The sequence below is a fragment of the Gallus gallus genome, chromosome 17 (genome assembly GCF_016699485.2).
Source record: "Gallus gallus isolate bGalGal1 chromosome 17, bGalGal1.mat.broiler.GRCg7b, whole genome shotgun sequence".
Lineage (NCBI taxonomy): Eukaryota > Metazoa > Chordata > Aves > Galliformes > Phasianidae > Gallus > Gallus gallus.
The window spans coordinates 8,626,798-8,651,519 of record NC_052548.1 but is presented as its reverse complement, the minus strand read 5'-3'; the positions used below and the strand labels follow the sequence as shown (position 1 = coordinate 8,651,519).

Here is a 24,722-nt window from a genome sequence, read left to right as displayed (position 1 = left end):
AGTGGGGCTGAGTCATGTGGCTGTGAGTGCATCTGTGGGTACACGATAGTGTGCAGTGCATGCATCCATGCGAGGCATGTGTCAGCCTATGTATCCTTTGGGTGTGCACCTGTGTGTCTGTATTTGTGTGGTTGTGCTGTATTCTGATAATACTGATGTGTGCAGGGATGTGTGTGTGTGTGCACTCAGTGGGTGCACGTGTCCATGTGTCTGTCCGTGTCCCATGGTGTACAGCCCCATGACTGAATGCACACTGCTCGTCCCAGCAGCCGGAGCTGATAATTGTGGTTGTTACTGTGAGACCACTAATCCCCCGAATCCCTTTACCTCCTGCTCGCAGGGGATTACAAATTAATAAAAGCAGCTTAGGGGCGGGAGCCTCCAAACACACATATGTTCCTGGAGGAGGGCAGCACGGCGACTTTCACCTGCCCACCGGGGACAGCAGGCACCGGGCACAGCCCCACACCAACACCGAGCACCGCTGGGCACCACGGCCAATGGATGAGTGGATGGGGATGGATCCCAGCCCATGGGACGGCTCTGAGCTGTAGGGCTGGAAACTGCTGCAGGGAGCGGGAAGGAGCTCCTTGCACGGCTGGAGCTGAGCTGGGTTATAACAGTGCCCGCAGCACCGGAACACTGTGGCTGTCCCCGGGGCCGTGAGCAGCTCACGGGGCAGGCAGTGACCCACGCAGCCTCTCTTAAGCTCGGGTTTGTAAGTGGATTTTATGTCTGATCCTCTAAGGAAGCAGTTCAAAAGCCTGCGTGCTTGCGGGCGCTGTGCGGCAGCCGTTCCCCTGAGCAGCACAGTGCTGTGCAGGGCAGGGCAGCAGCCCACGTCCCACCCAGATAACCCTCAGCACCCATCTGAAACAAAGCAGCACACCCATTAACTTTGGGCAGTGAGGACGGGACAGCCCTACCCAGAGCCAGAGGTGAATGTCTGCGTTTCTCCTTGCAGTATTTGGGCTGTAACAGTGAAAAAATGGGTAAGATTTTCAAAATCCATTACCTACATAAAACAACCGGGATGATTGGAAATGGATGTGCACACACAAACTATGTCTGCACTGGAGTTTAACTAAAAAAGACCCCCAAAACACAGATTAAAAGCTCCAACTGCACCACTTTGCCCAAATGTTTGTATTTTTAACAAGCACATCAGCTTACAGTTCGGTACAAAATATTCCCTTTTCCTTCCTCAAGTTTAAAAAAACCCCTCAACAGAACAGAGATGAGAAGTCCAGTTACTGCATCTAAATAAATAACACATTTAAATTACTGAACCGTTACATGCAATATTCCCAACATCTGATATGCAGTGCACAGATGGAGAAAATACACCTGGAAGCTTTTGTTCCACTCTCAGATCCCAGTCAGCTCCGAGCAATAACAGGGCGGATAACAGGGCTGGAAATTGTAAACCAGAGACGTCACAAATAATGTCAGAGGGGGTCTTCAGCACTCGGCCTTTTCCTTCCCTCTGCACGCAGGTCCAGTATTTCCTCTTCACAAACACCTGAAGAAGGCTCCATGAATTACAAAGGGCCAGAAATCCTGGTGGGAAGCGGCTGCTATGAGGATGGTGTGAGCCACGGATGGAAATGGCATTACAGAGGTTGGTACACAGCACACAAACAGAAGTCCCGGGATAAGGAGACAGCGGTGTGAAGCGCTGTAAGGAAGGAGATGCTGTGTGACACCTGCCAGCACAACGGCAGCACCACGCATCTCCCAGCAGATGCAACCAAAGGGCACAAAAGGATGACATCTGTCATGACAGAGATACCAAATAAGAACAAGTAAGCCAAGGTTGACACAACTGATTCCTAAGTCAAGAAAACCTTTCCAGATGAGGGCAGTAAAAGCAATTCGAGTGAAAGCCCACGCCGGTTTACTGCTAACGCCAAGTGGGAGCACCAGCACAGACAACCAACACCTCCACGTCGTGCGTCTGTGCTAAGAAACAAAAAGCACCACTGCAATTCCACGTCTGTTCGTTTTGTCATGAAAGTTATTATTACCAAAACCACCTTATTCCAACGGCGCATTTGCTGCTGCTCAGAAGGCAGAATCACCACCACAAACCTTCAAAGCCTTTTGTTTTCCTCTGTAGATGAAAATACAATGAATGGGTCAAATGAATGAGTCAGTCCCCCAACTGGGGACTGTAATACATACAGGAAGTTCTGACCAGCAGTAATGACTGTTCTTCTGCTTCAAAACACCACTGACAGCAGGAAGCCCAGCAGTCCCATGGAAACTGCATCTCCCACAGCCGGCGCTCCCTGCGCTGCCTTTTACTGTTCCTCCGGATTTAGTTCAGGTTTTGGTTGGTTTGTCCTGAGAAGCAAAACAATTTTGATGGTTGGCTGATACCAAGAGCTCCCCACATCAGCCACTTGGAAGTGAACCAATTTTCAAGCTTAAATTCAGCAATCCTGGGCTTTCCCATCAGCTCAGCTCCTCCTGGGACCTCTCACGGGATGCCAGCTCTAAGCATGGTGGCACATATCAACCACCACTGCGTAACCATCCTTCTGCCTGCTCACAGGTTGTTCTAATGTTCAAGCCCAGGCACTATAATCATAGAGACTCCTACAAATTCCTAAAGAAAAGAGACCTACAAGAGCTCCTTGCACCACAGCTCTCCAACACAGAGCACGGCCATGAGAAGGTGCTCAGCTGCAGGCACAGAGCCCACACCATGCAGATGGCTGTGCAGGGCTGCAGGTAATGCACCCCTTACGTGTGCAGAACAACAGCACCATGTGAATGGAGAGCCTTTGCTCTGACGTGTTCACAACACCTACACGGGGCTGTTACCTTATCTGTAAGTTGTTTTGACACTTAAAGGAACCGTTCATCCGGCTCAACTCCATTACTGGAGTTTGAAGCTGCAGAAAAACCTGTCTGAAAAAATCCATTGTGTAAATAAGCAAATTTAGTTATGAAAAAAATATCTTTGCTGAGTTTTTGTGCTGAGCTGGAAGCTTTTGAAGCTGGGATGTACAATGGAAGGAGGCTGACACACAGTACAAACACAGAATGAATTGGCCAGGGACTGCTCACTCCTCACGTAACAGAAGAGCTACTGAACGTTCAATTAAATTAAAAGTTGGAAATGTAGAATTGAAAGAAAAAGCCTTTTTATATAACATAATTGATCTGTAGAACTCACTGCCACGAGAAAACATTGAGGCCAAAACCTATTAGGATTAACTAAAGATTAGGTAATGGATAACTAGAACATGCTCAATTACATTGGATAGGATTATAAACTTCACTATCCAGAACATGAATTATCCTCCACAGATCAGAAAGGAACTCCTATTCTGAATGGTAATTTTATAACTGTTTTCATGCCTCCTAATAGCTGTCAGCTGGGATCCCTGTCAGATCTGTACAGCCAATTGCCACACTCCCCACTGCTGCCACGTCCAGCAATGGAAGAGCTCTTGGACTTACCTACAGTCAAAACCCTCCCTGACCCACACAGCAGAGCTCTCAGCACAAGAACAGAAGTTGGCTGCGGTAAGTTCTGCACAGACCTCACAGCCAGCAGGCAACATTCCCACGAGCCCAGAACTGGTGGTACCAAATGAAGCATTTATGCTGACTTCCAGGAAGAACAATTACTGTGACACAACGGAGCACTGTAAGAAATGTACTATTTCTAGATCTAGGCATTTGCTCTGGCATGCTGATGCAAACAGCCTCAGTTTCCTTCACTAAAAATGGTGTTTCCCTTCACTGGAATCCACCAGAATTGGCACCCAGCTAATTCCACATTCAGTACTTTGCTGCTCCTCCAGTTCAGAAATGAGTCATCCAATGCTCTGTTAATACATCCAACAGAGATACACATAAAATATCGGGTCTGAGTTGGTTGTTGTTGTTTACACCTGAGCTCCATTAAATGGATTATGGCATCAGCAAACACAATCAGGCTGCTTGCAGAGATGCACACCACCCCAGGCCTCCCGTCCTTGCAGAGGCACACACATCCTTGGCTGCAGCACATGAGGGAAAGGAAGACTTGCTTGAAGATGTAATGCTTTCTACTCTATGTATGCAGTGTGAGTAATACTTGAGAGAGTCACAGAGGCTTAGAATTGATTTAAAGTAGACCTCATAACCTACACTGGTACCTATGCTGATTGCATCATGTCATGCTTACTCTGCAAATGAGTAAATGATGTAAGTTATGGAAAAATCTTCACTGAAAAAAATGCAATACTTCCTTCACTGGGTATTTTATGACAGCACTGTGTGCCTCAAAGTGAAAGATTGGGGTTCTTACAGCAAGCGCCATATATTAAGCTAGAACACTTGTGAAATGACTTGGGAAGAAAGGGTTTTAAAACAAGGAATATTGTCTATAAAATCCCTGATCATAAATATTAAAGCTGTATCTGGTACTGAACAGCCACGTACAACAAAAACAACCTGGCTCCCAACGTGAGCTTTTAGACAGACGAGCGGTAATACTTCACTTTCCATCGTTTAGATCTCATCCGGAAAAAAAAGTACATGATCATCAAAAATAAGGACGATGCTACATACAGGACGACACACAGACTCATGTCTATGTTGGAAAATCCAATCCCTAAGAAAATTACAGACTGCCTGCTCTCCTGATGGTTAACAGACTCAAATGCACTTTTACCGCCGTCCTTGACAGGTCCGTGGTTCCCTATGAGCTTATTGAACAGCTTAGATTCTGAATCTCTTATGTGTTCTTGGTTCAGGACCACATTTGCTCTATTTCCACCTGGTTTCTCCAGCAGGCTTTTGTCTTTCTCCTCCCTTGCGTCTTTTAGTTCAGTATCACTGGAGTCAGTCTGGCTCTCAGTGTATCTATAAAGAATATTTTCACTGTTGTAGTGATGCTTCATGAACTGCAGAACTTGGGCCTCGTTCCAGCTGTGTAACCCTTTAATTTCCTCATGACATGCAGGACAGAGGTCTGGAGTTGGCCACTGAACTTTGGGAAATTTTGGGTCTTCCGTCAAATCACCTAATTGAGAGAAGGAAAGAAACACATTAGAAATGAATGAGTGAGGCAAGCTGAACTGTCAGACAGCTCAGCAGAAACTGCAGTGTTTCACTCAATAGCGAGGCTGGCAAACAAACACCAAAAAACCCACCACAGCACAGTAATGTTTTAAACTGAAGGCAATCACAACCTAATTAAGCAATTCATGACTTTCCTGATGGGTGCATCCACTGTTCCAAAGCACTGCTTCCTCCTTCAAAGTACAAACGCTATCAGTTATTTTCCTCTTCTCTCACTGAGAGATGCAGCATTGGAATTCCAATACAACAGGATCCCACAAGTGCCGTGGTGTTGGAAGACATGAGAACACCACCAGCTGGGCCTTTCAGGGTTAATTTGAGTTATGGTTTCAAACAAATGCTCTTTTGCACTGGATGCTCTTTAATCTTCCAGCCTGGCTTGCAGTAAGCTGGTACAAATATTTGTCTCTGCTATTCAAATGGGAGAGCATAAGTCTGCCTTTCAGATGCCTTGCAATAAAAATCACTCCGTAATCACTTTGTTTTGGAAGAGAAAACAGAAAAAACCAACTCATGCTAAGATCACCAATGGAAAACTTGCTGCACTTTGTGTTCCCCTGCCAAAAAGAATGCATACATTTTGTACACCTTAAAGCAACAGGAAGGAATTCAGTAGTGCAGAGCTACATACAGCAATCTCATAACCCACACCTGAACTCTGTGCCAAGGAGCTTTCATTGACCATTCAAACATTATTTCTCACTGAAAGCTATGTATATTGCCAGAAATACAGATGCAGCTTTTAGGGATTAGAGGAAGTTGATGTCCGAGAGAGAAATTTTAGCAAACTTAAAATACATTATTTGACACTGTTTATTCCAATACATTTACACTTCTTACTAGAAGGGTATTTCAGCCAGCTATTGCATCATTTAAATCAATGTCCATGTGGGTTTTCCAACGACTGAATGCTTTAAAGAAGCACATCACTGCCACGTAGCAACTCCACGTCAGCAAGATGTGACTCCCTGTGTTCAGTCTGGCAACAGTAGCAAACATTAAGGGATGATTTTTTTAATACTTCCTCCTATACTTCTTTCTTCTTGGGGAAAGAAGACCAACTGCTTCTACTCACAAAAGTATTTAATACTTCATAAATCTTGGGAATTCAGCCCAACCACGATATAAACACAATGCAGCATATTTAAATTGTAACTAATGCTACATTACACAGATCCATAACAGTAGGCGAGGATTAAGTGCAAAGAGAAACCAATTTTCTTTAGTGCTTTAGCTATTTGATATCCCCATAACAGAACAGATTAAATAGAACCCAGTATTTTAGCTGTATTTTTAGTCCAACTGAAAACATAGCAATTGAGGTGGAGGGCGAAAACAGATATTCTTCATATGGCAATTTTATTTTATTTGGTTGTTGATCTGATAATAGTTTAGGCTCTTTTATCCTGAGAAAGCCTCCTCTCCAATTATCAGCCTCTCCTCTACAGCATCTTTCCAGAACAAAACAAAGATGAGTTTTAACATCTGCTCAACCTGTAATGGAAAGAAAATTATTTATTTTTATCCACTAAGTAGCTGAACTGTATTGCTCCTTTTGGAAAAGGCTTTGTTGTGTACTCAGCATCTCATCAAGTGACAGGTGACATCTCAGAAGGAGTACCATCTCTGAGAAGCTTTTTCATTGTATGTCATAAGAGATAAACTGTGCTACTGGAGTGTATCTCAAGTGTATATATTCCTCAGTCATGAAAAAGTTACCAGGCTGGTCTTCAGAGTTAAAGCTGACTGAGATGCTGTAAGTCTTGCTCTGCATACAAACACACCAACATACTTACAGAGCTGGTCTTAAGTCAGTATTTCATAGGGGAACATTAAGCTGAGACAATGGTTGCTGTTGGTTTGAACCCATGTTACAGAGTACTATTTGCACGCCTATTTGTTCCAATAGGAACTACACTGTATAAAATACCATAGCCTTGTCTTCCAGACACAACTACCTTGCGTGGGTTTTCCTAAGCAAGGCCTTCCATACCTGCAAGTCTGTTATTGACTACATTGTGTTTCTCCCAGAGCCAGAGAACAGCCTTGTCCAAGGTTTGCACCGAGTCCATGGATTCCTTCGCCATCTCCTCAAAGTGCTGAGCACAAGCCTTGCATCCAAAGAAGTGATGGATGTATCTCCGCATGACCTCAAGTACTATTCGGGGATTGTCTTCAAGGCCTAGAAAGACAGAAGAGAGATGCATTTAGCACCACTGGGACAAACACAGCTTCAATGCGTGCTATGCACAATGCACCTGAAAGTGAACCACAGGAAAAGGAGAGGAAATGTTGTTCCCTTCTCATCCCACGGATATGAACACCTCCAGATGCACAGAACCAGCCACCTTTCTCATTTACAGGCATCCAGAGAACCAAAACCAAATGCTTGTCAAATTAAACATCTCATGATGCAGTGCCATAGGTTGGGTGAGTACCAGCTGAACACACCCACCTGGGAGGAATTCACAGCACAAGGTTTGTAGATTACATGGTAAAGGGTTCCAGTGCTTCTGTGCCATTCTGGCAGTGAATAACAGAAGCTGATAGCACATGTGCTCTCTGTACATGCTCAGAAAAAAAAATCCTTAGCAAAACCTATTCAAAACTTTCTGAGTATTTATCTATTGCCTATGTAAGAGAAGCATGGGGACTGCCATAGCACACCTTTACTTAGAGCAGAGATGTTATTAAAACCAATGAAAAGCAAACAATCTCTGCTCAGACATTCCATATCTGTGATTGAATGGGCACGTATAAATAAAAGCTGGGAGATTACAGCAGATTAAATTACGATATTACAAGAAAGGCTAAAAAGTGTTTTGGAAAGTTGAAATGAATTTCAGACAAAAGAGTTTTATCACATATACTGACTATGAATTTAGGAATAAAATCATTAAGAAATAACTACCAGCAAACAAGCTCTTCATGTAAAACAGATTCAATTACAAATTTAATCGTATTTGTTCTCCTGTGAAATGTTACATCCTTGAAGTTTCCATCAAAATTCATTTTCTAGAGAGGGCTTTCAAATTTAGCAACAGATTAGAAGATTCAGATATACATTTAAAAATCCACAAGCAAGTCTTATCCACACCAACAGATCCCATTAATTGAGAACTCTTCCATACAATGAAGGATGTCCAGGATGAGATTTCTGCAATGATTTTTATCTGCCCTCTGAAATGAACAATTTTGTGTTCAGAGCTCCTTTGGGTTCCCTGATGTTCACCTCACTGCAGTTTCAAATCAGACAGTTCAACATTAAAACACATCAAATTTAAAGCAATTAAAACATTCTATCAAGAAAACCATACTAAGTTTACACTGGCTGCGTGACTCTGCAAGGAGTGGAAACTATCAAGAAAAATCCAGCTGGTTTAAAAAGGAAACAAACAATTGCAAAATGGCTCATTTTGTTTGTTTTTCTTTTATCAGCCCAGAGATGAATCTTCTATTAACATCTGCCATGTATCATCGTGTAATCCTCCTTTTCTCTTTCCTCCCAAACTACAGCAATTCAGGGTAACCCTAATCTTTAAAGTGGACAAGAACCATAAAACCCTACCTGTGGTGGGAAGGATTAGGGAGTACATCATGCTTTTTAGTAGATGGGATTTAAACAAGCAATAAGGAGAGGAAAACCTCCCAAGACATAATCCGACAGTCTCAGACTGACCCAATTCTTTCGCCATAAGAAGTGATCATCACATATCTGCCCCGATTTAAATCGATGGTTAAGTGTGTCGAAGAGTTCTCAGGTTCTGCAGTATATTTTTAACTTCAGACTGACTAAAGCTTGGAACACGGAAGCAATGCAAGATGTAATTTTGTATACTTAGATATTCAGAATGTTTTTCAATTCGATTCAAACTGTTTCAGCAGTTTGCCCCAGAAAGGGGCAATTTGACTCCTGCATGATGCTGCTGCACAGCTGATATACCATGCAGCATAAAAAAGAGATTCAGCCTATTGCCCAAGAATAACAAACAAAGCAAGGCAAAATGAGAGGAAAAAACCACTACAGGACACTGATATTAGCTACTCAAAGTATGCCTATTTTGTAGGGCATTAACATTAAGAATTGAGTTTTTCACTGTGATTGCAAATTACTCTGGACAGATACATGTATCCGTAATTTAAAAAAATATATGGATTTAATGTACAATTGACAACTGTAAAACTGCAAACCACTGTTACCATGGCCTGGTAGCATTTCATCTAGCATTCTTTGCAGAAGACATTAAAAGCCTTGAAATTAAAAAACAAAAACTAAATGGAAAAATAAGCAAACAAGGCGCTGTCCTGACAAGAACAAATTCAGATGAAGAACAATATTTCAGCACTAATTTTCTTTCCACTGTGCTAAGACGACAGCATCTATCTATGCAGAACATTTCTTAAATAGGAACAAACATCAGAACATTAACAGTCTTTCAAAGATACTGCAAGTCTAAAAACAAGGGATTTTACCAAGTGTTTTCAAAGGAGTGAGTGCCTCACACTGCAACAAATAATGGGCACTATGGGAATTCAGCTGAAAACAGATCTGTCTTGAAATTCTGCATTTCTGAAATAAAATTACAGAAGGACTGGCTAATGGCTGTCCAGCTTTTATAGCTGCTAAACTGCATGGTTTCATCTCATTCTTCTCAAATTAACAGTGCAACCTCATAGTCTGAACAGTCTTCCTCCCTTTTCAGGTGGTTCAGAATTTCTTCCTTTGAAATTCTCCCCCTCCTTCCCGTTTTATTGCTCACTTCCCCAAGGTCACGTACTTTCCTACTTTATTTACCACATTTCTAAGCAAGGACAAACTGACACACTGTCTTTCAAAGCCTTCCCACTGCAGTAAAGCTACGCTCTGACCCCTGCTGGCAAAAGCCTGCAAGCTGAGCCTGGAAAGACACTGTCCGTGAACGTATCAGCCAAGAATTTACAGGAAAAAGAGTGCTCGAATCCATTACTTATTTTCTTGTCTAGCAGAACTGCTGCGTGTTTTTGTCTCACCCTTCAAGAACCTCACAGAACTGCTACTTACCTGTACTTATCAAAGCTGTTGGTCGCAGCGCAGCTTGCACAGTTAGGGTATGAAACAGCTTCCAAAGGGAACAAGTATAGCCTCTGAGCTCCGGCCTGCTGCCCTGACAGCCAACCCACTCTGTTCTCTTAGTGAGAAATATCCCAGAAATCTGAAAAGAATACGTATTTAAGATATACACAGCTCTGGGACCTAAATTAACTTCAACATTTGTAAAAATGATACTTCACTCCAAAGCCCATTATTAAACTCACCTGTCTTGCAAACACATTACATGACATACAGTACACAGCGATATTAAACCTGCCAAGATGCACATCAGGGATGTCTGATTAGTCTGCCAGGGTACCTTAAGCAGCTTAACTTCTAGAGACTTTTTTTTTTAAGCACAGTATGAAAACAAAACACACATTGTAAGCTGTGTTACAGCTTCTGTGGGCACAATAAAAATTGTGCATCACTCGGCAAGATCTATGGAATTTACAGCAGTAACATCTTAAGAGGATCAGATGTAAAATTAATGTTTATTTCTTCTTAAAACTACTATTATTTATGAAAATCTTGTATGGGATTTTATTCCAATGATTCATCTCTCTGATTCCTAAAACATGTCTGCTTTCCAAATTCCAGATAGCAATCCCACTTCATGGGAAGAAAGACTCAAATTAACTTCTGTGCAAAGACAGCTCCATTGTAGTGCTTTGCATTACCAAACTGCGATGGGATTCCTGGCAAGGACCATACGAAGTCAGGAAATTAAATAGGAAAAATGAAAGAATAATTTACCCTTCAATGGTAAATTTCCCACCTTTTAAGCTCTGAACTTAAGAGAATTCTGCTGATAAAAGGCATAGCAAGTACAGCCAATTCAAAAATGTCTGCTCTCCCATGGTTTGAAGCTGACATTAGGGAAGGTAGCAACTGCTTGCTCATAAAGCCATGCCAGGATTGTCTGCTGCAATTCTCTCATTCCAATTTCTTCATGTGGATTTTTTTTTTTCTGGCCATGATTTCACTTTATTTTCATTTTAACCTTCTTATAACTCCATTACGGCTGAGGGACCATCAGTAAGCGATGCCTTAGATTTATATAGAATCTTATCCTTTACTAATGCTGTATTTTACACTGGAAACTAGTAACAGCTTACCCGCATTTTGTTGTTGACCAGATCTAGAATAGCATCATAAGGGATTTTGTCTAATGGAAGGCTCACCAGCCACTCCTGCAAGGTCTCTAACAACTTCACCACAGGCTGACGGCCAGGAAAAAGCTGAGGATATTAAAAAAGAAAAGAAAATAGAATAACGTTTTAAAGCACAACTTTCATTAGCAGCACGACAGTTTTATGTTTAGCTAAGTGTGTTTTTCTTGTCTTTGAAATGCATCCATTAAGTTTAATAGACAAGATTTTCTTTTGTTGTGTGCAAACATATTCTGCTTACCACTAAATGTATTTATCAGTTATCTCACAGTAACTCATAAAATTTAACGCTTTTAAAACATTTGCAAAATGTTAACCAGCATGAAGATACTCAATTTCAAGCAGAACAACTTTTGACAGATTACACAGAATTTTCTATGAAGGTAATTCAGCTTATCGTACAGCTTAAGGAGCATAAGACCTAAGAAAGGCTGAAATCCTTTCTCACTCTTTGCATATAAACCACAGCAACTGGTTCTTGTAATATTTTTATTCCGTTTTTCTTTGTGTTTTTTTTTTTTTTTAAGGTGTTGATGATGGTGGTTATCTAGAAAAATAACTTTCCTTTTCATACGTGTAAAAGTGATTTCCAAAGTGGTTTGGAAATGGTGATTACCTTAACCTGCAAGTTAAAGCAGTCAAGCTCTGTCAGACAAGTATGAGGAACTGTAAATCAGCAGTCATATCATTATTATACACTAGAAATGCTTGCTTGATTGTTGTATTTACTATAGAATTGAGTATGCACAACACCTTCTAAGTACCTCTCCAGAGGAAGGGGAAACAAAGTCCCTGTATCTGCTGTCTTAAATACATTTCATGTATTTAATAGATGTCAGGAGATGCTCTGCACATATAAGTCCCTTTGCAGCCACAGTCCAACTATACAACTAAAACAGCATACTTCTGTACTACAGACAGCATCTATAATCCCATCTACTCCTGTAGGAATCCCAAAATATCATACATTACTATCTAAAAGACAATAGTTGCAGGGTGTTTCTGGTAGATATATTTCATGGAAGAAGAAAAAAATACAATCTAATTCTACAATAATGAAGATTTCCCTAGCAGGGGGGCAGAGATCAGATCTCTGGATTTAGAATTTATCATCATTTTAAATGCTGTTAAACAGGAGGATAGGATAAAAAGTGTTGGAAGTCCTGATTCACAAAGCTGTTGTTATGGATTGATTGCTGGGTACTTTGTTAAAAAGGAAAGCAAGATACAGAGTTCAACTTTGAAATTCAGTGCCGTGAGCCTGCAGAAAGATGCATATAATTATAGTACCAACACTGCAAACTTAGCATTCTGACTGCCTCAGATGTAAACTGTCCACATGTAAGTATGTGGGAATTGTGAATGAGAACCAAGAGAAAAGCTTTTCACAACAAAAGAATGCAAATAAAGGACAGGAGTCCCCACACATATAATGGCAATCTGGAGATGAGCATGCAACAGCATTCTCCATTTATGCACTAATAGCCAAGGAAACAAATGACATAAGCTGGCCAGGAGCCATCAGGAAGAACAGAGGATGTTTTAGGGATAATATGATGGAAAGATTACCACCACACTTTCTTAAAGAAATGAGGCCAGCTAGAGATTTCTGACCTCTGATGGCCGCAGGGGGGCAAGAAACTGTCTGACTGATACACCCATACAGCAGGGAATAGATCATACAGCCCTTATTATTCCCTTCAACAGGAATTGGTTCGGGTATTTTAAATAAAGCAAAGTGTTAGCTGTTCAATAAGTAGACGTAGAGAGAGTCTGCTCATTTCATAAGGCTGATGTTACAAAGCTAAATTTCATTTTTTTTCCAAGTTACATTGCATACGTTGCTTTTATTACAGGTGTAATGTGTGAGCATCTTCATTTTTGAAATACTCAACCTCAATCACATTCAAAATTTAGACTAAAATTAGAAATCTCTAAATAGAGCACTATTTGTCAAGCATGCCATAACAAAATTTAAAAATGAAAATAATACTTTTACTTACTGAGTTAAAATAGCTATTTATCCCAAAGATCTGATAAATGGACTATATTTATAGCATTCATTCAATATGCTGCAGATGGCTTAGCCTTTATTCAAGTTTGATCTCTCTGAGATGAAATTAAACTGCATTTCAGTTCTTTAAGGATATCAGTACAGTAGAAAATAACTCAAAAAACAACATTTACAGAATTTCACAAAACTATTTTTTAAGCTATTGGAAAAGCACGTATTTAAATATATTCTGAAAGACATTTTGAGAAGCTTACATCACAATAACTTTTATGTTACAGTCCTTTTTTTTCCCTTGAAATAATCAAGGAGCAGAAGCACACACCTTGGCAGAGATGGTAACAAAATCCTTGAAGGTCTTTAGCTCAGCTCCCTCAAGCATCTTGTGTGTAGCAAGCTCTACCCGGAACAGGTAATGCAATCCAGATTCAAGGTCAGCCATGTACAGCTTCGATCTGAAACACACATATATAACATTATGACAGGGTTCTTTCACTCATTTTCTCACCAGTCACGAAGGTAAAATTGATATATAGTAGGTGTCATTAAAACCTCTACATTTGGCACTCCACAATGATTGCAGTATATCCTACAGCACACAAGGGAAGATACAGCAGTTGCTTCAGCTACTGGGAATGGTGAGTGTCAAGTTCATTGAGACCCATTGCACTCTCCTGAAGTAGTTCTGTATCACTCTTTTCTGAGATCAGACACACGAAGCAAAATCACACTTATGAATTTTTCCTTTCTATTAAACTAAGCTTTTTGTCTCCCAGCCAGCCTCACCCTGCAATGAAATTACAAACCACTGGCAGCAAGGAAGTAGAAATTACAGCTTCTCTCCAGAATCTGACACAAACAGTAAAATTACATGCTACTAAAGAAGGGAGACTCTTGCTTAACATACACTGATGGTACACAGAGCAGAAGTGCAAGCAAGACTGGCAAAAATCAATATTGGAAAGGACTGAATCTAGAAATCCTCTCCCAAATGCTACAGTATTGCTGCAGGCTCCTTGCATACAGAGTTCCTTGCAAACCAGTTAATTTTATTTACATCTGCTCTTAGTTACACGGGTAAAACACCTAAAGCAAATTAAATATTTTAACAGTTCATTCTCACAGCCAAATGTCTTTATAACAACAAGAGGTATTTGCAATAAAATGCATCAGGTAAAACGCCTGATCTTTCAGTGTTCTCAGACTCCAACCTTTACATTGTATCATGCAGAGCAATGTAACTGAACAAACAGAAGTTCACACAGTATTCTTTTGTAACAGCTCAACAACTTCATCACTTCCAAACCAAACAAAAACGAACACACATTCAATAAATCAGCAGCCTCCACCTCTAAAATTACATGCATGAAATAACATATATTAAAATGCAAGATAAACTACATTCTTAACAACACAAACTACAAAGTTATTTTGACATATCTCCTTAGTTAATAATGTACTTACTTAAACTGAGAGGAAAAAAGAAAAACTCTGCTGACTTCAAGTTTCCTAAACAGAGATCCATATGTGTGCATAAGGTTCTCCCAGAAAAAGCCCATTTGGAAGATACTTGGACGGGAGATTCATATCAACAGATTTTGGCTTGCTGGGAAGCAGCTACATTTAACTAAGCTGTTTTAATAATACAATGTTTTATGTAAAATATTTTACAATAGTCATTGAAAGAAGATGACACTAATAGTGTCCAAAAAAGGAAAATAAGTACAAAATGAAAGCACTCAGTCCTGTATCTTTTCCATCTAAAGATGCTGAGGGATTATCTCTCTGTAAAGCCTTTGTATCCTTCTCTCAAACAGAGAATGGGGCAAAGAGAGTAAAGATAAACCTCATCAGATTTGGTTTGACAAACATCTTTCACAGTGACTTTAGCATTTTCAACTGCATTTGCTGTTGTTGAGCATTTTTAGTGGGCACTGCTTACTTCCCAGTACACACAGAGAATAATTGTTTTCTACAGAAATGTGCTATAGCTTGTTGCTTTACTGTTCATTTTTTCAGGGAATTGATTGAAACATTGCTCATAAACACAGAAATGTTACCTGCATTTAGCAGAAGCTGTAAACTTGGTGCTGGAAATGAACTAGTTCAGTGTCATCTCAATATACTGAGAAACAGATCAAGCTGAAGCAACAGCTGAAGTACTGCTTTCAGCTTTGGTGCCATAATTTCTCCAATATTAAGCACAAATGCCTTAAATTTTATTCTGCAGAAGAACGAAGGTCATAAAGTGTGATCAACCTATTCAAATCAAGCTACATCAGCTGGGATGGAAAGAAATACCATTTTCGCCTGCACTAGAATTTTATAATGACAGGGCAGTTTCCTATGTGGCAAAAAGAAACTGCAAGTCAATTTTAATAATCAAGCATTGATCTGAAAATCGAGATCTGGAAATCAGCATTGCTTACTTATCAAACTCCTTCCACAGCTTGATCTCTGTGCTCTCCTCTTTGTTTTCTTTAACAGGCAGCTCAAGTGGTGAAAGAAGTTTCTTTCTTACACCTGGCAGAGACTTCAAATACGAAGAAAAGACCGACCGTAGGGGCTTCAGACTGTGTATAAAGGGACAAAATCCAGATTATTTTTCATCTTGAATTAATATAGTATATTCATAACATTTCTACTGGCATAACCCATTTCTATGTATTATAAACATTCATAAAGAGCAAATGTATAACGAGACCACTAAATACAATTAGTAACTGCTGAAGAGTGCTCAAGACAATAGTCAAACACAAAGGAATCAAACACAGCATACTGAGTACATGCCAAGACACAACGCCATTATACATGTGCAAAAATGATTATAAAATAACTTACTTTATATAAAAGGAAGCTTTAAAAAACAGTTGCTGTTGCTTAAGTGAATCCTCCTATGTTCCCTTGAGACAGAAACTACCTACCTGTTAACTAACCCATGTGATCCATTAGGATGCATCAGGTAGCACGAAGGGACTGAGGTAATCCCAAGTTTCTCTAGGAAAGGCTTATCAAAATTCAGTGCTCTCTTCACAACAATGTTTTCATATGGGATCAAATCTAAGATAACCTGGGTAACAAAAAAGTAACACAAATTAAATACATTGTTGGTAGAATATCCAATCTTGCAGGACAAGACAGGTAAGTAAGCAAAGTGCATCAACCCTTAAACTGTTCACCAAATGCATCTGTGAGTATCCTGTGGACACCAACAATATCAGATGAAGATTTACTCTGGAAGTATTTACTCCTACCTTCAATCTTTATTTGGTCTATTCTGATGTTTTTCCTTTCAAGTCTAACATCTGAAGAAAACATGAGAACGAATGATGAAATGTCCTCAAAATAGAGCAGGGAATACTCCATAGGCAACAATAGATACGTTTTGTGCTACACATGCAAGGTAAGTTTCCACTACATTTTTCCTTTTTGGGTGCATATTATCTTTGCTATTTTTCACCTCACTTTCAAACTTGTAATTTAAAAGACACCTCTTTTAATCAGTGATAAAAGTATGGCCTTTATTTCTTCAGCTGTTGTGACTTATTAGGTTTCTCTATATTGTCTAACACTGAAAAATTGAAAGTAATGTTGTTTTCTATTTTATCAAGCTATTTTATAAATACAGAATTCTATGTAACATTAGGAAATATTTAGCCTTCTGAAAAGCAGATTCTATTCTCCTTACTCAGATGACAATCTGCTTTCCCTGCAAAGGGGAAACAGTGTTAAAAATCAGTGTGACAAAATGATAGAGAACTTCATAATCATTACCTCCTTTTTGGTACTGCCTACAAGTACTATCAAAACAGCAGCTTCCAGAAACCAAATGTCTGGAAGCAGTCTGCTTCTCGAAGTGATTCTTGTTTTTGGCAGTGCACCCTCCTCCACTTATACAACTCAGTCATCTTGGCATCAAATCTAATTAGAAACATTTCACAGACACTGGATGTTTCTGCACAGATTACACCTAGATAATTGTGCAGTTTATTTACTTTACTTGTTCTAGATCTTGGCAGCAAGAGAAAAGTAACAGCTCTAGGCGAACAGCAGGCTCGTTAAGTGGTGAAATGATGCCAAATCAAATACTTTATTGGGGGGGGAAGAAAGATCAAAGACTTTCACTTCCTCAGTGGCTCAGAGCTGTGAAAACAATTACAAGCTATCATTCAAATTAGATCTACTGGTATTATGAATGTTTTTCTAGCAGTAACAAAACATCTGACAATATTTTTGTTGGGATTTTCCTACTCTTGGAACAAAATAATTGTGCTAACAATGAAATAGATAAATTAATCTTCCTCTCAAGTGGGAACAGAGGAAGTTAACATGACACGGCTCACATTTGTCTTTTGTATAATTAAATACAACAGCCTTATGTAATCACTTGCACTTATGATATCTCAAAAAACAGAACCTGACTTTTACCATCCTTCAATCCAGACCCAGAATCACAAGTTCTCTTGCTTGACTAACATAAAACTCAGCTGTTTTATAATAACACTCTTTCATACTCACTATGTTATAAATCACGCATTACCTCTCGTCCAATGTAGGAGTTATTACTTTCAACCACAATGGCAGTATAATGAGGGGCTTTCTTGTCAAAGAGAGAAGTAACATCACTGGACCTTTTAAGAAAAGATTTAGCACAGGAGAATGCAATAAGCTCACTGTTATCAACAGAACTCCCTTTTGTTATCTTGTAGTAGTACTGATAACAACAATAAAAAGCTTACTTCATCTTTAATAAGACTATCTATATAATATTTAATTAACACAGCAGGCATACATTAGTTGCATTTTCAACAAGGAACTTACAAAACTGGATCCAATGGTGGGCAAGCTGGAGGTTTTGACTCTTGGGAATGGTTCTGCAAGAAGTCAATCATCATCTGGCGAACTGTTTGCAGCTCACGATCGGCTCCTGCTGAGTCCAAGGTACAAAAACATGCAGTGCTTCAGACAGTTGGTAGCAAACACTTCAAGGGCAGGTTTTCATACATTCTCATACTTCTCTGCAGCATTTTTTTTTATTTCATATTCAGATTGTGAAAAAGAGGCACTGTTTTCTGGCTGACAAACAGGTACTAAGGATTTAATTGTAAGACTGCAATTTAATGTTGAAATGAGAACTTAAACTGTAAACCCATCCCAAAATTTATAAAATGTCAAGACTTACAAATCTATCTGCCTGCTTTGCTGCTTCTCTCTCAAACTGTTTCATTGCAAATGCATGCTTGTTTCCACAGCAGTTGCAGTGGGACATTTTAGTAGCTTTTTCTCAGTGAGGATATTCATGATGGATTAAGAACTGCAAACGTGTGGCATTCATACCAAATGGGACAGGTGACCTTACAAAGCCACATAACATAAGGGAATAACTGACCTGTGAGATCATTTTATCAGCTTTAAAAGCAATAAATCAAAATGCAGGAGCTCTCACAAATACCAGAAGTAACAGGTACAACTACAGATTAATTCTACACAAGGGGTTAATGGTGCAGGTGGTCCTTCTTCTGACCTTTGCCCTTTTAAATGTTAATCCATTAGAAAAGACAACATTACTTTTGTCCCCAAACAAACCACCTCAAGCTGTGATCCTGTCAGACACAGGGGATAAGTCTGCTTTCAGTTAGTCAACATCTGAGTGGGGGTTCCCCCAATGAAATTCAGGATGCCTGGAAACTGACTGACAGTTCAAAAGGCACTGAGCAAACTGCATCTCGGGCTGCAGAGATGTGGGCTGGTTTTGTCCTTTGGGACTTTTTTTCCCCCCCCTCAAATGAGGGCAACTTACACTTACAGTAGGATATTCCTACCTTTGTAATTTTCTCCAGTTGTAAACTGCTTTGTAAACGCTTTGAAGAACTAAGGGGGAAGAAAAGAGAGGTATTACTGATTACTCTTATTACAAAACATTTCTATCTCTCTGTTCTTGAAATAGTTTTTACTCCTAACCTATGTGTTCCAAAGATCTGGGTAGAGAATCACAATTTCTAGTAAATACTCTCAGTAAATAAGTTTATGGTTTTAGTTATCATAAAACATGCATCATTTACCTAAGACAATAAATATACCGTGGCACTTACCCTAAAAGTTGGATAGAAGTGGATCCCATACTCCTTACACGTCTCATAGTTCTCTTCTTCCCCACAGTCCAGCACACCAACTCTAATTGCAGACTCCCAGTCTGAAAACAAAAACATACTTCCATTTTCAGCAGAAGCAACCATGCATCCCAGCTGACAGATTTCCCAAGGAAATCAACACCATGACTCTGATAGAATCCAGTGGCCTTAGGTTGGTTCTCAGGCCATTTCTATCCTCGAGTAGAATGAAGGTCACCAATCACTGAAACAACTAAAACCTCCCTGGCTGGTTGGGCTTCTGTTTGGAGCTGCAGCAGTACTCTCAATACATCTAAACAAGAAGAATCTCAACATATAACATGACAATTATAGGACTAAAGATTTTTTCTAATTGAGTCCAAGAAGATGAAATAGGGCCCAACCCAACAGAAGGTACCAAGTCAGTTCTGCAGCTTTTCCTATCAGCTAAGCCCATAAGATAAGCATGTGGAACATATTTAAATGAATAAAATCCAATAGTTTCTCATCCACATGGCTGACAATTACTAACTTGCACATTTGATGCAGCTGGTATCACAGCTAATCTTCACACAGGCTCACCGCTTACTGAACTCACAATGTTCCAGGTCTGCATTCACCCCAACACTTACATTTTGCCCACTGAAAGCTGTCTTTACTTTTTAGTGCTCCTCAGGTATACACTGGATATGCTTCTCAAATACCCGAGTTTTAACTGGAGTGCTACAGAGTTGGGTTGCCACATCACTAAATTTCCTTATTTCCTTTATAAATGTTTCATAGGAGTAACCACAAGAGTTGAAGTATTCCCATAAATGCACCTACATAACTTCAATAAAAGCTTTCAATTCATTCATAGCTTTTTCCTTCTCACTTTGCCAGCTATGCTCTGCTGCAGCAATCACTTTAAGGAAGAACTGCTCCAAGAGACTCCTTATGCAGTTACTTTTTAAAGCTAAGCTGAATCAAAACAGCTGTGGGCAGAATTTGAAGATACACCATAACTCCCATGGATCAATAGAATATAAAATAAGCACTAAAATTAAATTTGCTTTTATAGCAAAGAGCCCGAAAGCTTCATCAAGTTCAAGATCTGTTTGGATGCCTGGCTGCTCTTGAAATTTAGTTTGACCTTTCCTTGTCTTTGAAGGAGGATGGGGCAGCTGAGTGGGAATATCAGTTGTGCTGAACATGCCAACAGCCCAACAGGCACCACAGTAACTACAAGCATCCTCAGGCAGATGGGCACATATTCACGCCAACACAAAAGATACAACAGTCCATTCTATCAAATAAAATGCAAAACAAACAACAACAAAAAGTTTGGCTTCTGGGTATTTATCTCATTCAATTTTCACCACTCCTCCTTTTTCCACCTGCCCTCATCCTCCTCAGCACAGTGAATAGAAGCACTATGATCCTAATGCAAATCGCTCGCTTATAACAATGAAAACGCATCTCTGGTTAAACACTTGGGTTAAAGAGCACCAGCTGGGGTGTGTGCTGCTCAGCATTTGCTTCTGCTTAGTGAGGAGCTCCTTGTTTCTAAGAGACATGAAAACTGCTGCAGTACACAGCCTGTATTGGGAACGCAGTGTCGATTTGTTTCAAAGAAAACGCTGCTGAGCTTTTAAATAGCACTATCATTTCTGACATTTAACATCTAGGCTGCTTCCAGAATAACAGCAACGTTTCTGTAGTTCCCCAAAACAATTTCTGGAAGGAAACTGTTGCTGGATTTGGGACAACTGTTCAGAGAAGTGGATTATTTCTGCATATAATTCAAGGGTTGTATGTGGGATCTCCAAGGGTTTGTTACTTCTGCACAGAAAACCACGACATGTAATTCCAGCCCACAGACATTCTGGTGGGTAGATTCAACCATCTTTTAAGATACCAGAAGTAAACTGTAATTAAGCTAAATGTGTGGTTAGGGATGCAGCAGCAACAACTCTAAGCCTATTCTCTGAGAAAGCATCAAAATGGAAACTGCAAACAAAGCATGCTCAGTTCCTCATTTTCAGAAGCATCATCTTTAAGCTTGTAGTGAGGTTGCCAAGGTTGAACAGATGAGAAATGAAATAGCTCTCAGATGGAGCTAGCAATGGAAAGCATGAGCGTCCTCAGCCTTCCACTACAACCCGTCCATTCCCATGCTGAAGTGGAAACATTCTGCTGCCAAATAACACCAGACAGCAATTTGCATTTGCTGATATGGCCAATGTCCACAAACCCGAAAGTCCACTTTTTAAATGGAAGTCTTTATGAAGACTTAGACTGCAGTAAATTGGTCCTTACCTGGTTATAGCAACACTGTGCACATCATCCTAACTGCAGATAAGTAAGAAAGCAAGTACCTGAAGTCATTAAAAATTACAATTGTTGTCTACAAAGATATCACACCACTGCAGTATAACATAAACATGCCCTCCTTTTATTTTGAGAAGAGCTCTGCTCACTTTCAGCTCTTCATCATCTCCACAGCAGTGCTCACACACCTCCTGGCTCTTTCATGTCTTCAGAACGAGGTCTAATACTATTTTGGCCACGAGGCAATCCAATTACAAGGTGAAAATGTTATGCAAGCTTATGTAAAGAAACAAAAAAAGAGCTACAGCTTATACAAACAAGAAAAGCCATGAAAATAACAAGTGCCTGAGATGCTATGAAACCAGGGCTGCTCTGTTCCTCGCTCATTGAGTTTCTGCTCAGTCCAGCACATGACAAACTCCCCAGGGCCTTACTCTGGGCAGGCCATTTCTGCGCACCTAAAACCATGCACATCTAACACTGACCTACGTTGTGTGTTCACCATCGTCAATGCTTCTCACATCCAAGGCTGCCAGAGAAGCCAGAGCTCCTCTCATACAGAAACCACATCCATGCATTGGAACCACTGGCTCCACCATGGTATCATCTCTTGCGTAAAACACCACAGGAGAATTTGAAAGCCTTTAACACACTCACATTAAGAGCAATTTCTCCCAAAATTCTATCTCAGGTCTCCTCCCCACCACAGCTACGAACACCTCCACGCCCTGTATGTTCCTTATATCAGCTCTACAAATGGAGCAGAACACCACAGCACGTGCCAATAAACCCACAAGCAGATTTAGATACAGCAGTGTGAGTGTCCCTCTGCTGGCACACAGAGGCCAACAATCCATTTAAAAGAACAGTGTGATAACTACAAAAATGGGTCTCTATTATCACCTGGCCATTCTTTTTTCCCTTCCAACCCATTCCTGCTCTGTTGGCCTTGCACGCTCCAACACCAAACACACGCAGCATCTCCAGCACTGCAGTATCCACGTGCTTTGCGCTGATGATTTCTTTAAAGCAACCAGAAGATGAAGATCTCAGAGAGCTGACAGTCAAAAGGCATCTCGGTGCACCCACCATCACCCTGCAGTGCCACCTGAGCAACCACAGAAGGGGCTGCAGAGATCATACAGATGGTGGTATTTTGGTGCTCAGCTCCCCCTCATCATTGAGCCCGGAGCCACACTGCTGCTCCCCACAGCTCCTCACAGCTCACCTCCCCAGCGGGATGCGGTATGGGCAGTGCCCACGGCCCTACAGCAGATGAGCGGTGCCCCACGTGCGGAGGCCCCTCCGTGACCCCGCAGCCCAGCCCAGGCCCCGCGGCCCACGCTGAAGGAGACCCCGGCGGCACGGCCTCACAACGGGTGCCCGCGGGGCAGACCCCGGCCAGGGCCGGGCCCTCACCTTTGACGTCCCCCGCCAGGGCCCGCCAGGTGGGGGCGAAGGCGACGCAGTGTCCGCAGGACGAGCTGTAGAACTGCACCACCCACGCGGCCGAGGAGTTGAGCAGCGCCCGCCGCACCGTGCCGGCCGCCAGCACGCTCAGCGGGTCCTCCCCGGCCCGGTACAGCCGCGCCGCCACCCCCGCCACCAGCAGCGTCAGCAATACCAGCGGCCCGCCGCCGCCCGCCGCCATGTTGGGACGCCGGCCGCGCGGGGCGGGGCGGGGCGGGGCGGCGCCATAGCAACGGCCGGGCGCGGGGACGCGGCCTAGCGGAGGGCCCGGCCCTCATCCCGCCTCCCTCGGGCACCGTGGATGATTTGGGGGGGAACATTGTGGTGCCCCGAAAGCCGGTTGTTGCTGGCAGTGCTCACAACCGTTCCTTGTAATCCCTCGAGGACCAAAGAGGAAAGAAATGGATCCAAATCCTCGTGGTTCAGGCACTCTGGTGCAACGTCAGGGGTTAAAATCTCGGTTAGGATCGTTGATGGCGGGTTGATAACCTCCCTGCTGCGGGCCGCGCTGCCAACCCGCCGTCATCGATCCTAACCTCGATTTTAACCCCTGACACTGGGGGTTGAAACTGGATGATCTTTAAGGTCCTTTTCAACCCAGGCCATTCTGTGACTCTGTGATTGTGCAGGAGGGGGAATCCCACACACCCTGGAAATGATGTGAGAACCAGCAGACTGCCACATTTCCCTATTTTTGCCCAATTCTCTCTTTTTTTTTTTTTGACCATCACCATCCGAAGGAGTTCAATCACATGTCTTTCCTGTCCATATTCACTGCCCTGAGTCATTTCTTTCCTTGCCTCACACTCCATTGGAGCTTTTTGCCTCTAAGCAGTAGCAGGAGATGGTCACAACAGTGGAACCCAATGATAGAAAAGGAAAACCTCCTCATAGGTGCTAATTAGGATTCAAAAATCTTCAGGTATTTTAGAGCACATTTTATTCAGAAGAACTGCTAGAAGTGTGGAGATGAAAAAGATAGATTACAGGGAAATTAAATGTGGGCTTTAACTGAGAAATAATCATTTTCTATGAAAGATAATGACTCCTCTTGAGGCTAGTATTGAGATTTATTGACCCGGGAGGTTAATATTGATCAAAACCAAGGCAAACAAAATATTAGACCTTGAAGTAGAGTCATCTTGATATTGAAGTCTTGCCACTGACTGAACAGGTCAATATATCTGGGTGCCAGAATCTAAGGCTTGGAACAGATAATGGCAGGGGATATTAAATATGTCTGACATGTTCTGTGTGTACACTTTTTATTCTCATCAGCAGTAGTTACTTTATGACTATGTCCTTCTGTATATAGCTATCCTGCAAGGGTTCAGGCTTCACTCACAAACCTAATTGCAAATATAATGGTTATCTTTCTCAAGTGTAACACAGAGCAGTCTGAAATTAAACAAGTTCTTCACCTATTCATTCACATATATAAATGGTATTTTTAATAGCTTTCATTCCCAACACACAAGTGATTCCAATGCTGCTGC

General features: G+C 41.3%; 1 protein-coding gene across 1 annotated transcript; it reads right to left on the bottom strand.

Annotated features, from left to right (window-relative positions):
* Positions 1–1,131: 1,131 nt before the first annotated feature.
* On the bottom strand, positions 1,132–23,426 carry QSOX2 (quiescin sulfhydryl oxidase 2). Its single transcript, XM_415413.7, has 12 exons — positions 23,176–23,426; positions 19,429–19,529; positions 19,159–19,207; positions 18,158–18,263; positions 17,877–17,967; positions 16,261–16,406; positions 15,766–15,909; positions 13,662–13,791; positions 11,272–11,394; positions 10,124–10,274; positions 7,076–7,264; positions 1,132–5,023 (listed from the first exon to the last, which is right to left on the bottom strand). The coding sequence occupies exons 1-12, from the start codon at positions 23,405–23,407 to the stop codon at positions 4,473–4,475; spliced, it is 2,013 nt and encodes a 670-aa protein (XP_415413.3). The 5' UTR covers positions 23,408–23,426; the 3' UTR covers positions 1,132–4,472.
* Between the last annotated feature and the right edge of the window lie 1,296 nt (positions 23,427–24,722).

Excerpts from the sequence above, each read along its gene's own strand:
- QSOX2 (XM_415413.7), bottom strand. The coding sequence starts at position 23,407 with ATGGCGGCGGGCGGCGGCGGGCCGCTGGTATTGCTGACGCTGCTGGTG. Across the intron at positions 15,910-16,260 it reads TCACATGGGTTAGTTAACAG|TCTGAAGCCCCTACGGTCGG; the intron begins GTAGGTAGTTTC and ends CTTTATACACAG. Across the intron at positions 7,265-10,123 it reads AACAGCTTTGATAAGTACAG|GCCTTGAAGACAATCCCCGA; the intron begins GTAAGTAGCAGT and ends CTGTCTTTCTAG.